Source organism: Balaenoptera ricei, chromosome 16 (genome assembly GCF_028023285.1).
Source record: "Balaenoptera ricei isolate mBalRic1 chromosome 16, mBalRic1.hap2, whole genome shotgun sequence".
In the NCBI taxonomy this organism is placed as follows: Eukaryota; Metazoa; Chordata; class Mammalia; order Artiodactyla; family Balaenopteridae; genus Balaenoptera; species Balaenoptera ricei.
The window spans coordinates 27,443,792-27,459,327 of NC_082654.1; the positions used below are offsets into that span (position 1 = coordinate 27,443,792).

Below are 15,536 nucleotides of genomic sequence, written 5' to 3' on the forward strand. Positions count from 1 at the left end.
GAGGAGGGCTACCGGAGAGGGAAGGCCACCCAAGTGGGTGCTTCTTGAGGGCAGGGGCTAGAACTAAGCGCTTCTTGAATGCCGAAGCTCCTCTTGGCGGCCTTAGACAGGCGCTCGGCGGGCCTCGCATGCTAGATGAACGCAAGCTGCGCTTCCTGCACACGCTCCGGGCGGCCCGGGGCATGGGAGGGGGCTTCTCCCCGGTCTCGGCCCGCACCCCAAAGCCGCTCCACGGCCGCGGGTGTGAGGGGCGGGCCCAGGCCTCGGCCCGCGCCGCCCCATGTGACCCGGTCCGACATGGTGTCGCCTCCTCCTGGGGCGGCGGCGGCGGCGGCGGTGGCGGCGGCTCGGGCTTGGCTCCGCGTCGGGCCGGCTCCGCGGCCGCTCATGGGCAGCCAGGGCGGCTTAGGGCCCCCCGGGGACGGCGGGCCCGGCGAGGGCGAGGGCGAGAGCGGGGAGACGCGGAAACTGCAGGAAGGGAGAGCCGCGAGGGGAAAGCGGAGGAAAGGGAAGGGGAAGGGGAAAGCAGGAGCAGGGCAAGGCGGAAGAGGAAGCGGGGCGGAAGGGAAGCCGCAGCCGCCACAGGCGAAGGAGGCAGCGGGGCTGGGGGCCGAGGCGGGAGAGAGGGCAGGCCTGGGAAAGGTACGAGAGGGAGGCGGAAGCGTAGAGGAAGGGGCGAGAAGGATCTTCAGGGGAGATGAGGGGAGCGCAGGGGCGCGGAAGGAGGCCAAAGGAAGAGATAATGGAAAGAAGGAGGAGTGGAGGGTCAGAACTGGACAGCGGGAGGAGGCCAGGCCGGCGAGAGCACAGGGACGCGGGGCTCAGGCTTGGGGCCGCCTCGCTGGGACAGGGGCGGCCATGGCGGCGGCGGCGGCTGAGGAAGAGGCGGGAGCCCGGGAGCCTGCCGGCCGCCCCGCCGCGGGGCCCGCGCTGCTGCGCCTGCCGGAGGAGCTGCTGCTGCTCATCTGTTCCTACCTGGACATGCAGGCCCTCGGCCGCCTGGCTCAGGTGTGCCGCTGGCTGCGGCGCTTCACCAACTGCGACCTGCTCTGGCGCCGGATAGCCCGGGCCTCGCTCAACTCCGGCTTCACGCGTCTCGGCACCGACCTGTAAGCGCCCGCTCGCCCACCCGCTCCCCGCCCCGGGCCGGCCCGCGTCCCGGGAAAGGGCGGGGCGCCGCGGCCTGGTCGGCCTGGGGCTGTGTCGCCCCCCGAATTCCGAGGCCCGGACCCGGCCTCCGCCGATCCCTCCCCGAGCACCCTGCTCCTCTCAGAGGCCCCCATCCGAGGAGGCCTCCCAACAGCATCCCTCAGTCAGCACCCTCCCCGTGGGCGGCTCCTCACAATTAGCCATCTTAAGCACTCCCTTCAGCTTTTAATTGTGTCTTTTCGCAGACGTTGACCGCCTGGGTTCCTCAGCTCCAGAGGAGCCCGGCTGGTCTGTGGCTTTAGAGGCCTCCTCCCGTCCAGGTGTAGGACCCATATCCACTATGTGGCCTTTCAGGACGTTTTTGTGGACATTCACCCTCTCACCCCCTTCCAAGGGTTGTTAGGCTTCAGGGCGTGGATAAAATAGAATATGGAGAAAAGGGTTCACACCCCAAAAGAAGGCCCTTGGTCCAAGTGTCAACCATAGTTTATGACTTGATGGAGGCAGAATGACACAAAAAAGGGTGCCTGCTTATGGCAGGGGGTTGGATGAGTACAGTTAAGACTGTACACGAAGGCATGGTATTGTAATTTGGCCTGTACTTGGTAGGATCTGAGACCTGTGAATGAAAAACTTAACCACGTAAGCAGTTAATAGGGAGGGGGAAAAAAAAGTGTGGAATTGGGGGAGTAAAAGCTTTCATATTGCACCCAACTCCATCCAATTTGGGTTAAAAAAGAAAAAAGGTAGTTCTAATACAGTATAGCAATATTAAAGAAAGTTGGTTTAAAACATAAAAAGCTATAATACCACCACCTCTAGATAACTATTCAGTTTTAAAAATTACTTTTCATTTGCACACTTCTTCTTCCTCCTCTTAGTTGCTATCCTACTGATCCTAACAGAATAGGTACATAATAAATGTTTGTGGGCTGTACCATGAGATTAAAAACATTCCTCTAATATTAGACTTTCAGGTTGTATGCAGCTTTTTGCTATCATAGATAACAAGGAAATGAATAATTTAATGCACTTTTTGGTAACAGCTTTATTGAGATATGTCACATACTGTATAATACATATGTCTTTTTGAATTGGTTCCTTAGTCTAAATTCTCAATATTGGCATTACTGGATCAAAGGTTATGGTTTGTAAAAAGGTGTTGTACCAAGTTACAGTGACAATAGCAACAAATTATTAAGCCAATTTCATGTAAGAATTTAAAAAATCTTTGCTATGTTAGTGGACATATAATGGTATCTCAAAATTTTGTTATTTTGCATTCCTTTACCACTGACCAGCATAAATATTTTCCCCTGTGTTTGTTTCACCTGTGAGATTGTCTTTTCCTAGTCTTTGCGCATTTATTATTGGGGTCCTGAAGTTACTCTTATAAAGGATTCCAATTCTTGTGGGTCATAGATATTAGGCTCTAGTATGTCATCTTTGATGCAAATATTATATTTTTCCCAGTTTGTTCTTTTTACTTCACTGTTTTTAGCCTATAGAAGTTGTACATTTAAATATATCAGAATCTGTCAGTTTTTATGTGATTTTTAAATCTCCCCCTCCCCCCACCACAAACTGAGAAATTTATGATTTCTCCACAGACCTGATAAGTCTTCTCTGATATTCTGCTGGTCTTCCTAAAATTTGATTTTTAAAAATAGTTAACACTTTCATTAATATCACTTTTGTTTTGGTATAAGGGGTGAGTTCAACCTTCTTTTTTTCTAAACAGCTACCTAGTTACCACTACACTTTTTGTTAAATAATTCTTGTCTTTCCCTTTAGAAAGACAAAAACATTTTTAGAAAGCTTACTTTGCCAGATATTAAGTTTATATAGCTATGTGTATATACAGTCACACATACATACATATTATATATGTATATATATTGGATCTATATCTGAACTCTCCATTTTGTTCCACTGATGTATTTTTCCATTTCCATTCTATTTTAAATATTGCTGCCTTTTGACAGAGTCTAATATCTGTTAGGTTTAGATTATCCTTGTTGGATTTGTATGTATGTGATGTCTTCACTCTCACTCAACGCCCCAGCAAAAAAAAAAAAAAAAATTCTATGCCTTTTCAAAAGTTTCTGTGGTTTTCACTATAAAGTTTCTACATGTCTGTTGTTACACTTATTCCTAAGTATTCCTAAATATGCTATTCATTTTGTTTTTATTGCGAATGCAATCTCTTTTTCAGTATGTTTTCCAGCTGGGTATTATTAATGATGTCCAGGATTGCTACAATCTTTTGGAAATTTTGAACCTGATATTTTGTTTAACTTTTATTATTTCTAGTACAATTTTGTTGTTGATGATAATGATTCTTTGGGATTTTGGGGGCATGCAAGTCTTATTACCTTCATTTTTTGTAAGAAAAACTCTTTCAAAGAACATGTCAGTTGACCTAGAAGAGCAGTTGTCTAAAATGCCCGAAACCCAAGTCAGCCATGGCAAAATTTGGCTTTCTTGTTTATAGAGATTGAATGAACAAATGAAAGAATTTATGTTTATTTTTCTTTCCTTTTCAAATGCTCTAAAAGAGAGATAATGTGAATGAGTGTGCACTCTGTAAGTAATAATAACAAAATGAAAATGGGTTTATAGTATAAAGTGCTTTGAGACTGCCAAGTGATTTGGCTTTATTATTTATTAGCCATGTGTGTTTTGATTTCTTGCCTATGTCCTAGGATGTGGTATCTCCAACTTTCTAGGGAAGTTGTTTTACCCCAGCACTTGATAAAGAGCAGGGTCACTGCTCGCGTTTTCTGAGTTGAGGGGAAAAGCTATGCGTGTTACAGCAGGTGGAGAGAATGTTTACCAGTGTGGTCTGTTTTTGGACAGCTGCAGAGATGTGATAAGCCACCAAGAGAGGTGAGGTGGTTGTCATCCCTGGAGGGAGATGGCACGTACCCCAGCTCTCTTAGGGCATCAGGGAGCTTGGGCCCAAAGTTCAATGAAAGTACGGCTGCTTGGATAGTGGCAGGGCTGTAGTTCATATTTTGGGCTAATTAACTGCACACTGGACAGTAGGATAAGTTTTTATAAGCACAACACAAAACTGCATTTTATCAGAAGCCACACAACTTCACTGCCCCGGAGTTTTATCATCTATAAACAATGGGAATAACATATCCAGTAAAATGAGGCTTAAATGTTGTGATGTGTAAGTGATAGCACAGTGTTCAGCACATGGTAGGCACTCAATAAATTGGTGTAAAATGGAACACTTTAATTGCTTGGCTTCTCCTCTAGTCAGTCTATATAGCAAAAGTGAAGATGGTTTGACTTGGAGATGCTGCCTAAAGACAGGAGGTGGGGGAAAACACACACACACACTGCTTAGTTTCTCTCACCTGTCCTGAATGTTTTTGGAAACATGACAGCAGAACCTGTGGGCTTTAGGGTCTGCACTCCCTGCCGAAGAGCCTCATGAATTCTCAGAAACACAAAGTAAGGTTTACTGACCTTCCGGCCCAGGGCAAGTCCCATTCAGTTTGGCTGTTCCTAACTGATCATAGCTTTGTTGAGTAAGATGAACTGCTTTGGTTCCTTGTGATTTGTTAATGGTCTATACTTGTGCTTGAAGGCATTTTGGCCACTTTAAAACCACAAACAAATAATTTGCTTCCCTTTAGGCCTCTTGCCCAAACAGTGAACACTGGTAGGTATCCTGAACTTCTTTTTTAAGTGGACACAAAGACAGCTTGAGTCAGTCATCTGGTTTAAAATCAGTTTTATTTGAAAGTTTTATGAAGCCTGGGGGAATAGAAATATCTTTAATATAAAAATCAAGGAAATGTTTCATATAGCAATCTTTTAAGTTTTTCCTGAACAGTAGGGGCAAAACTAAGCTAGTTCAGTCTTCAAGAACAAAACAGTGAAATTTAACTCCGTCAGTTTATAATGTAGGCTAAATGTAAGAAGTTAGAAAGTATGAGAGGTGGAAGAGCAAAGGTGCTATTTTTAAATTCTGATACTGTAAAATTAACAAGAGCAAAGAATGGAAAGAAAAAAGTATATCTATGTATGTAAATCTATTTTTAAAAATACTTTTGCAGTCTTATATTAAATACTTTTGCCAGTCTTGATCTTCTTCCTCCTAAATTAAGTCCTGTATGTTTTCAAACTTGAATTTTATTTCAAATATCCTTTGAGCATTACCTGGGTGCTCTCTTGCATTTGCCTGTGATAGATTTGCCTAGAATTAACAATAGGTGTTTAGGGAGTCAGGCTCTGAGGTGTTTGCCCTGGCATGTACGTTCATTCCTCAGCCAGGGTCTAGTAGGCTTGGAGCTCTTTGAGGCCAGGGGAATGGGGTATCTATTTCAGTGATGATTAACGTCCAGAGTGGTGAGATGGACACAGATAAGCAGAGTGTGTTTGTTTGTTTTAAAATGATTGCACCTAAGAGCATTTTTTTGACCCAGAAAGCATAAAGTTTCCTAACTCTGAACAGAGAAGGCATTGCTCACTGGTTACTTTTAGGGCCTAAACAGTGATTTTCAGAAAACAATTAGCAACTTAAAGTAGCTTTGGCTCTCTCCTTCACCTTTCTGCCTTACCTAGGAAGCAGTCACTTACTTGTTCTCTGGTTCATTGAAAGGTTTCTTATATGGATGTATTTATCTTCAACTGTTTTGGAAAGGCCTTATTTTTAATGGTTTTGTGAGTTAATAAAAGTGAGTTCAGTTTACATGTTTAAAATAAATGAAACAATACACCTGTGGAAGCAGGAAATGGTCTAGTACAGTCAGTACCTCCAAATGCAAACTGGAGGAATGCAAGAGGCCTTTTCCTCCAAGACTGTGAGAATATGGAAGCTGCTTATATCCTTTTCAGTCTTGTAAAACTTGAATAGTAGGGGATGAATTTCCTAGCTTTCAAGGCAGAATCATGGAGAAATCCAAAGTCCTCATAATCTACAAGATAAACAATTTATTTTGAATGAAACCTCTGAAAATACTTCAATACTCTCAGTTTTCTTAGTTTCAGTTTTCTGTGTCTAGCCATTTCACCTTAGGTAGAGATTGTGCTTGAGCTGCTTGAAATCAAACTGGCAGTGAGGTTACTGATGAAGCATACACATTTTTTAAAAAATTATTTTTGAGTGTTTTACATAGAAAAGAATTACCTTTGTGTGACAACTTAACCTTAACTCTGGATTGACTCTGGCATTGGATTAGTTTCTGGTCCTAACTCATAACCATGGAATAGGGAGACTTTCAGGTAGACTCTTCTTGAGACCAAGCTCCAATAAATTTTGAAAATTTAAGACGAGATTGACTGTTTGGAAAAATGAGGAAAAAGTGAGTTTTGAATTTCCAGTGAAAATTGACATGCCCCCTACTCTGATCTACAGAAACAGATTTTTGATAAACTCCAGAATTTATCTCAGGTGTGTCAACCATCAGATGAGGTTGAGAATCCAAAGATTTGGTTTATCCTTGAGGAAAGTCCTTTCTATTCAGCAATCTTGCCCAGATTTGAACAGCTTTCAGATGGAACTCCAGGTGTAATCAGTAGAAGCAAGATGGTTGTGCTAATTAAGAATATGTTTATGAATCTTGAATCATGTAAAGGCTTGAACTGTATCTAAAACTGACTATGAGACTATCTGGAGAAAGAATTTATCTCTTGTTAGAGGTTTGGCTCCTTTGTCTCAACTTTGAGTTAGTTCTTCGTTATATCCAAATTGTCCACATTGCCCTCCCTGGGAGTCTGGGCCACCCAATGGGCCTTTGTGCCTGCCCCTCTTTAGCCGACAATTAATTGCCAGTACATTCTTTCTTCTTCTCCTTCTTTTTTGGTATTTGACATGAGCTCAAATTGTTGAGAAAGGTGACAACTGTGAAATGAAGACAGGGCTTGGAGACACCTTAAAAAATACATGCAAAGGCCACTAAATGACAAGAGCAGACTGCCAGGCTCTTTCAAAACATCACCACGTCTGTTGACTTTCCATTCCTTGTTCGCAGCACAAAATTGGAGGTCAAAGAATCATAGGAGTTAGAGATGGAAAAGACATTTGGGGTCAGCCAGTTCATGCCTCCGCCTCCTCCTGCCCCTGATTCCAAATCATTCCTTACATTATATTTTCTCCCCCAGCCCTTGTACAGTTTTCACAGTCTTCACTCGACCCCGGCTGTCACCTTTGGGGAATGATGCTGGAGGCTCTGTCCAGTTTCTCCTCGGCAAAGAGAGATACTGCCTGTGCCCCCAATTGACATTCATGAACTTCTTTGTTGGTGGTCTCAGCTGAGAGGCTGAAGGCTAACTGGAAGTCTCTCTGCTGCCTGGCAAGGGGGTTTTCTAGACAGAACTGAGGTGCATTTAGTGTATGATGATGTTGGGAAAGGGGAAAAGGGCCGGGGTACAGTGCAACCAGTGCAATTTGTTCCTAGGCTTTTCTCTAGGAAGGCTTTTGACCTGAAAGGAGGTGTGTGTGTGTGTGTGTGTGTGTGTGTGTGTGTGTGTTTGTGCACGCTCACATGCGGAATATGGCATTGGGGAGGTGGACAGAGACAAGGAAATTACCTTGAATAGGAGTTTGGTAAGAACCCTAACTTGGATATTGGTGGGTTAAACAAGCAAATAAAAAATGCTAGTCCTGTGAAGTAGTAGATGATTGTTTTAAGAAGTACATGTTAGGGGGACTTCCCTGGTGGCCCAGTGGTTATGAATCCGCCTGCCAATGCAGGGGACACGGGTTCGAGCCCTGGTCTGGGAAGATCGCACATGCTGCGGAGCAGCTAAGCCCGTGCGCCACAACTACTGAGCCTGCATGCCATAACTACTGAAGCCCTCATGCCTAAAGCCAGTGCTCCGCAACAAGAGAAGCCAGTGAAATGAGAAGCCCAAGCACTGCAACAAAGAGTAGCCCCTGCTCGCTGCAACTAGAGAAAGCCCGCGCGCAGCAGCGAAGACCCAATGCAGCCAAAAAAAAAAAAGTCCGCATGCTGCAACTAAGGTCTGGTGCAGGCAAAATAAATAAATAAATTAATTAATTAATTAAAAAAAAAAAAGAAGTGCATGTTAGGGAAGAAATAGGTATTAGAAGTTTCAGCTTAGAGTCAAGTTGAGGAGAACAGAAAGGCTGGAGGCAAGTATTTTGGTCTAGGGGACACTGTTGCTTTTGGGGTCTCCCCTTTAAGAAAGTAGAAAAAGAGCTGTCTTATGTTCACTGGCTACATGGTTTGGCAGGGGGAATGGTCATTTTTAGAGGCAGCTTTGGGAGGTTACCCCCAGCTCCCCTTCTTGTTCCAGCAGCTGTTGGGAGCAGTCTGAAGGGGGTATTATATTTCTTCTGGTAACTCTGCCAAGAATGAGAGGAAATCCACAACCTGTGGGCTTTTGGGGGGGATGGGGATGGGGTGGCAGGTGATGGGACAGGGAAATTAAATTGTTTTATAGTAAATATGTTGAGATACTTTTCCTGGAAAGCTGTTTCACTGAAAGGAATGATATTTCCCCTGCTCACTAGCTCTGTAATTGGTACTTTCTCTGTGGAGAAAGGGAAATAGTCCTCTTCCAGTACTTCTTTTTCTTTCTTCCCTGTAGATCCAGCTTTGATCTCCTATGTTTCTTAGAATTTCCTTTAGAAAGTCCACACTGAAAAGGTGAGTCAAGATTCAGATACAGGTGGTGTGTGTGATTAAAAGTGGCCTCCCTCCAGAAGTGAGTTACTAAAGGGGAACCTCTCATTCATCCCTTATCTTCACTACGGTTTGACTTTATCATAATGGCCTAGAAACCGGAGATTTCTGGAGAAACTGGAGTAAAAACTTTCTGGGTGGCGTCTGGTTCATGTTCTCTCCATCTCTTCATCCAGGCTGGAAGGGCACCAGGGATTTTTGAAGCCTGGCCACTTGGGCTGAGAACCTGTTTTGGTGATTAATATGAAACACAGTTGCAAGATTAAAAACAATAAAAAAACAACCCTGAGAAGCAGAGCAGTATAATTATTCCTCACATTTCAGATGGAGAGCCCAGGGAAAAGTCATTTGGAAGGTATGAGAACAAAATCCACTTCTGAGTCTGTGGTAGTGCCTGATTCATGACTCAGAAGATGGCCTGTTCACAAAAAACAGTGGCATCTTTCTTGCTGTTGTTTATTCTCAGAAAGTGCTACATCAGCCTTTCTGAAAGCTGTATTGTGGGATTCTTGAAAAACTGATTCTGTGATTAAATGAGTGTGGGAAATGCTGTGTTCCACATCCCCTCTCTTGGGGATTCACAATGCCCATTGGTAAATTAAAGGCTCAGAGAAGTCCTGTGCTAGAGAGACCTGTTTAATTTTATTTCAGCATTGTCCAAAATGTTTTGACCATAAAATTCTTTTTTCTCCTGCTTAATATCTCTTAACCCCTTGCAGAATACACACACTGGTCAAGTGCCCTGCAAATATAGAACTTGACCAATAGCAGGAGGAAATGAATGTGAACACGGCCCTAAATCCTCAGCTCACATAAAGAATCAGGGTTATGCCCAGTGCTTCAGAAACTGCTTTGGACAGCTTTGACGTGTGGGTGCCACATTAAGATACTTCATCTGCTCAGATTCCTTCCCTTGAGCCTCTCTAGCATAAGAATTTGGAGGGCTTGGTTGAATTTCTGAAGATGTGGTATACTGTACATTTTTAGGAAGGGCCTTTGGAGCTTGAAGGTAGTGTGTCTAGGCTCCTGAAAATCTATAGGTATTGTTGAAAGTGTGACTTGCCAAAGGGGGAACTGTATTTCTGATAGATACCTAAGCAGTATCTATCAGAATACCTATTATGCTAGGACCATGGTTCTTACCTTTTTGTCTAAGACATATTTTTGTATGGTGTTAGAACTTTTGATAGTACATTAAAGGATTAAAAGATGAATGTCTTTTTTTAAAAAAAGCAGGTTTCAGAAAGTTGAAAAACCTGTGCATTTACTTGTTCACTGTTTGGTATGTTACTGTTTGAGTAGAACTGTTTACTGTCCTGACCTTGTTCTCTTATATCTTTTGAGGTAAAGTTTATATATGTTCCTCTGAACACGCAATCTTTCTCTTTTTCGCAGCAAATTGTGTCATGAGCCATATTGTGGCTCCGTGGTTTGTCTGACAGATAGCTTCATAAAAATGTGGATCTTTGGTTGAATGAAAATAAAGTCTATAAATCATTAAAAATTTTATGGCACACTTGTTCAGGGTTCCTGGTATACCACTGCTCTGCAGCATGCTGGTTGAGATACACTTTTAGAAGTACTAAGAGTTTTAAGAGTCAATGCTGTGGAATTTATGACTGTATTGGACAAACAAGACATACAGCTGTGAAAAGCTAACAGTGCCTCAGTTTATGGTAGGTTCAGTCTAAGGGTTCACGTGAGAGAGAGAAGAATGTTTGGAGGAGTCAGGGAAGTAGAGGCTTAAACTGGATTTTGAAGAAAAATGGGTGAATTTGACTACTACCCAAAGGGGGAAGCATGCATTTGTCAGGGACAAAGGTAGGCTGGTTCTGGCAATATAGGAGAAGGTATTGGGATGGGAATGAATGTAAAAGAGAGATGGCTTGGCTGGAGTTCAGTTGCAGAGTGTGGAGCCATGGGAGGTGAGGTTGAATTGAGTAAAGGGAGCTGACATTTGGAGGCCTTTCAAGGGAGATGTGGGTTTGCTCCATGCTCTTCTTGCCTTTGGTCCTGTCCTCATGATGGGCATGTTCCCTGTAATCTCACTTCTCCTTGGGTGTTGAGGCTGTTCCCTATTCCCTGGCCAGAAAGATAGGCAGTTTAACACAAAATATGATTTTTCATTGATTTATTTTGAACCTTAATTATAGACCTCTGCTCCTGAGGCCATTGGAGGATTTAGTCTAACACGTGTATAAATGAAGAGTTAGAAGCTTCTTGTCTTGGGCTGTTTAAATACTTGTACATACATTAGAGCCAGATTCTTAGTATTGGTAGCAGAGCTGGTGGGCACAGCCAATATGGGGGGAAATCTGCTTTCTGGTGAGCAAGAAGATCAAAGAAATCGAGACAGTGTTGAGTTAAAACTCCAAGCCCCCAAGCATCATTTTGCATAGCCCTGTCTCCCATCCTTAGCCCACTTCCCCTTGAGATGGCCTTGTTCTACACTTGTGGACAGATACGCTCCTTTACTGAATTCCCAAGGCAGCAGGAACTTATGCTTAATGGAAATCATGTTAGTCACGCAGGTAGGCAGCATTGGCGGTATCAAGGGGAATCAAACTTCAAGATGGGGCAAAGAGGGAAATTGATTTGTGATCCAGGAGGTTTCTGATCTCAGAGACTGTGCAGGTAAAGACCTCTCTAATATACTCACACTTCCCCTCCTTCATCCCCCAGCCATTTTTCTTCAAATTCGGTTTATTTATTTGCTTTTGGTTTGGGGTGTGAATGAGGAGAGGTGAAATGAAAGGGGACTCTAGATAACTGCCTAGATTAATTTCTGTCCCTCTGGACTCACTGTTGCCAAGATTTTAAGGGGCCTGATAGCTTACCGTGGGTGCATGTTGTGTTGTTTTTGTTTAAAATAGGTCATGCACCCAGGAATGCAGTCAAACTATAATGGTGACTAAGTGCCGGAAAGCTGAGAGGGAGGGGGGCCAAGTGGAAAAATGAGCCTGAGGCAAGAGAAAGAGGGCTGGGAAAATGGAAGTTCCACCAGGCCCACAGGCCAGGTTAGAGATTCCTCCATGCATTAATAGCTGCGCCAGAGGTTTATTTACAGGGCACTAATCATTTTGGGGGGGAGCACCCCCACTTTATACCAATAACTGTTGAAGAAACAGCCAAGCTGAGAGCATTTCAAGGATGGGAGCAAGAGTCCTTATTGAATTCCCAGGGGCACCTACTCCTGTCTTCTCAGGCACTTTGGACTTGTTCTACCGACTCCCTTTGACTAGGTTGTGATAGGTCCCTACAGGGAGGGAGGGATACCTGTCTTCAGAGAGAGGAGTTTTTTTATTCCTTCTGATTTTTCAAGTGTTGAAGCCAATAAGAATATAGATATGATTTGGCCACCAGCTAGGGAAACTAACCATCAGAAAGAACTGAACAAACAAAAGGGATTAAAAAAAAAAAAAAGCTGAGTTGTTAAGCTGCTTTTAACAAAGTGTAACTGTTTCTCAAGTGAAAGCCAAATGGAATGTTTTTAAAAAGTTGAAATTTGATTTGAAAGACCAGAGCCAAATATTTTGATTATGGTGTTGGTTGTGGGAGAGGATGCCTGCACCTGCTGCTTGGTAGCAGCATCTAAAGTTCAACTTTGAAAGTTTCTTGCTTCTGTGATCAGGCCCTCAGGGCAGTGCTTTGACCCTTAGTAAAGTGTCACCAAATGGCAGTTAAGTGACCAGGGAGATGAGAGAAGTATTGTCCTTATCCCAATTCAGGAAATATATTGATTCTTTCTCCCTTGTTTCCTTCCTGCTATGATCCAGAATATTCAATTTTTGGTTTCACCTCCACCTACTAACTTAGACCTAACTCAAGAGGAGAGGTTTAACTATGAACAATCTCCTCTTTTATATCTGGGAGGGACTTGTAGGTAAGATTTGATAGTGGGTCTAATCTTTTTCACTACGAGTTCAATTCTTTTGGTCCATCCTGTTGACTGTCTTTTATGGTCCTTGGTTTTCTAACCATCTAGTAGTGTAGGTCGCTCTCTAGAAATGTGAAACTGGGGACCACATTCACCCAGTGGAAGAATTCAATAATATATTTTAGCTTTAACATGTGTGTACCCAAATCCTAATCACTCAGCCTGAAAGAGGGCTAATGTTTGACATTAGAAGAACAATTTCTAAGAGTTATAATTAAATTAGTTAGAAGAAAAAGAAATGATTATTAGATTAGCTTTAGTGATGTCACTATTCATTGATATAAACTACTACTATATTTATATTTATGTAAAAATAATTAACCTTTTTCAAGTGATTTATAACTTATCCTGTATTTCGTTTTAGTTGTCATTTTAAAACACCATAATTGTATGAAATACTATCCTTATTTCATAAGTGCAGATATGGACAATTAGAGAAGCTAGGTAGCCAGGGTTGTATCATTAATAAGAGGCGGAACTGGGGCCCAGATCCCAGTTTCCTATGTCTGCATTCTGTGTTTTTCTCACAACTTCATTTAATCTATTATTTAAATGAAAGTAAATTAAAAGGTTAAAGGTAAATGAAAAGACCAAAGTGTCAGCAATTATGTGATACATATTTTAAAAAATACTTCCTAAACTCCATCTGTTTACCTCTTCTGAGCTATTTATGGAGACATAATTTTATGTAGTATCTCCTCACCTTTACCTTTATAAATTTGACTTTGTTTTAAAATTACCATTACTTGTTACAGTAATTTCCAAAATGTTTTGCAGTGCTCACATTTGTCATTTCTAATAGCAATATGTTCCATTGTGTTAGTACACCGTTTTCCCCCACAGACAGACATCTGGGCTATTTCTAGATTTTAGCTCTAATATACAGCTGCAACTATAAATATCTTTGTAAAAAAATATTTTTCTTTTGAATTATTTCTTTCTGATATAGTGTTGAGAATGCTGGGTCAGAAGCTATCATTTAACTTCTTTTCTTGACAGAATGCCTTTCCGAAAGGCTGTACCAGAGTGCTACCAGCAATATATAAACAAACCCAAATCCTTTTATCAAACCAAAGCTAGTATGTGGTTCTTCCACTTAATAGATGTGAGGTGGTACTTTATATTAATTGTTTTAATGTGCATGTTTGTAAACTATTATTGTTTCGGGATGTTTCTCCAGTGTTTATCATGGGAACTCTGTGTGACTGTTCTTTTTTTTTTTTTTTAAATAAATTTATTTATTTATTTTTGGCTGAGTTGGGTCTTTGTTGCTGCTCACGGGCTTTCTCTAGTTGCAGCTCTTTGTTGTGGTGCCTGGGCTTCTCATTGCGGTGGCTTCTCTTGTGGCAGAGCACAGGCTCTAGGCGTGCAGGCTTCAGTAGTTGTGGCTTGCGGGCTCTAGAGTGCAGGCTCAGTAGTTGTGGTGCACGGGCTTAGTTGCTCCACGGCATGTGGGATCTTCCCGGACCAGGGCTCAAACCCATGTCCTCTGCATTGGCAAGTGGATCCTTAACCACTGCACCACCAGGGAAGCCCCTGTGTGACTGTTCTTATCTGCTATTTGATATGGATGACAGAGTGTTATCCTGATAGATTTTTTTATCAGTTCCCTAAAAGTTTTAGGGATAAAACTTTAGGGATAAAACCCATAGCATTCATTGTTAATTTTCCCCTGCTCTGTTGCTTTCTTTTTAATCTTTTTTAATCTCTTTCTTTCTTCTATGCAGTATTTAAAATTTAAATACTTTAAAACCTTTTAGTTAAAAGAACTATTTTAAATTTACTCTTTCATTTTGGGGGAATTTATTATACCTATTGTGATATGAAATGAAAATTTTTTGCTCTATTGATATCCAGTTTTATCAAAAGCATTATTATTATTTTAATGAGTATTTTTATCTTTACCAAAATATTACATTGTAGAAAAATTGGGAAATACATAAAAACACAAAGAAGAAAGTTAAAACACCCAAAGTTGGCTATCCACAGTTAACTATTTTAGAGTCTGGAAATCTTCTAGTGTTCTTTCTAGGCATGCATATTTTTCTTCCCTCCCTTCTTTCTAATAAAGCTGGGACATGTAATAGAAACCCAACAGCACTAATTAAGTAGTGATTTCTTTCCTAACTTTGAAATTTTACTTTGTATCTTTTAGAATCTTGAAAGCAGGACTTGCTTGCTGTCTTTTAGTAAAGGGTAGTAAATATGAAGATACAGCAAATACTGGAAGAAATGTTTGTTTCTCTCATTTTCTCGGTAGACATGACAAGTTATTACTCTGTGTCCCAAGCAGTGTACCTTGTATTGTCCAGTGGAGCAAGCCAAGGAGACACAGGGGAAATATGGGGGCCTGAAATGGAATGTTCAAATTCTTGCCTCCAGTTTCAAAATTCCGTCCAAATGTGCACTTTCACGAGGGACTTGAGCTCTTCTCCCTACCCCCTACCACTCCAACCCACCCCAAAACTATGCCATTCTTTTTGCTGCTGAGCTCCCTCATCTCTTACTGCTCCAACTTTCTTCATCCAGAAAGTACTACTGAAACTTCCCCTTCAACATTTTTTGAATGAAAAATTTAAAACATAGAAGTTGAATGAATTGTATAATGAACACTCATACACCCGCCACCTAGATTCTACAGTGAACATTTTACTATGTTTGCCTTATCACGCATTTAAAGTGAGTTGCAGATAGCAGTACACTTCACCTCTAAACAGTTTTGCATGCATGCATATCATTGACTAGAGTATATTGGTTTATGGTTCTTTTTTTTTAAGAAA

At 42.0% G+C, this 15,536-nt stretch overlaps 1 protein-coding gene across 2 annotated transcripts in view; it reads left to right on the plus strand.

The window, feature by feature from the left end:
* The first annotated feature begins 319 nt into the window (after positions 1-319).
* FBXW4 (F-box and WD repeat domain containing 4) overlaps positions 320-15,536 on the plus strand; it is an 80,299-nt gene continuing 65,082 nt past the window's right edge. The window contains exon 1 of one of the 2 annotated variants that reach the window (XM_059900670.1): positions 320-1,109. In XM_059900670.1, the coding sequence (XP_059756653.1) occupies positions 388-1,109 (722 nt within the window). In that variant the 5' untranslated portion in view covers positions 320-387. The remainder of the gene's footprint in view (positions 1,110-15,536) is intronic. The other variant, XM_059900671.1, reaches the window with a different exon arrangement.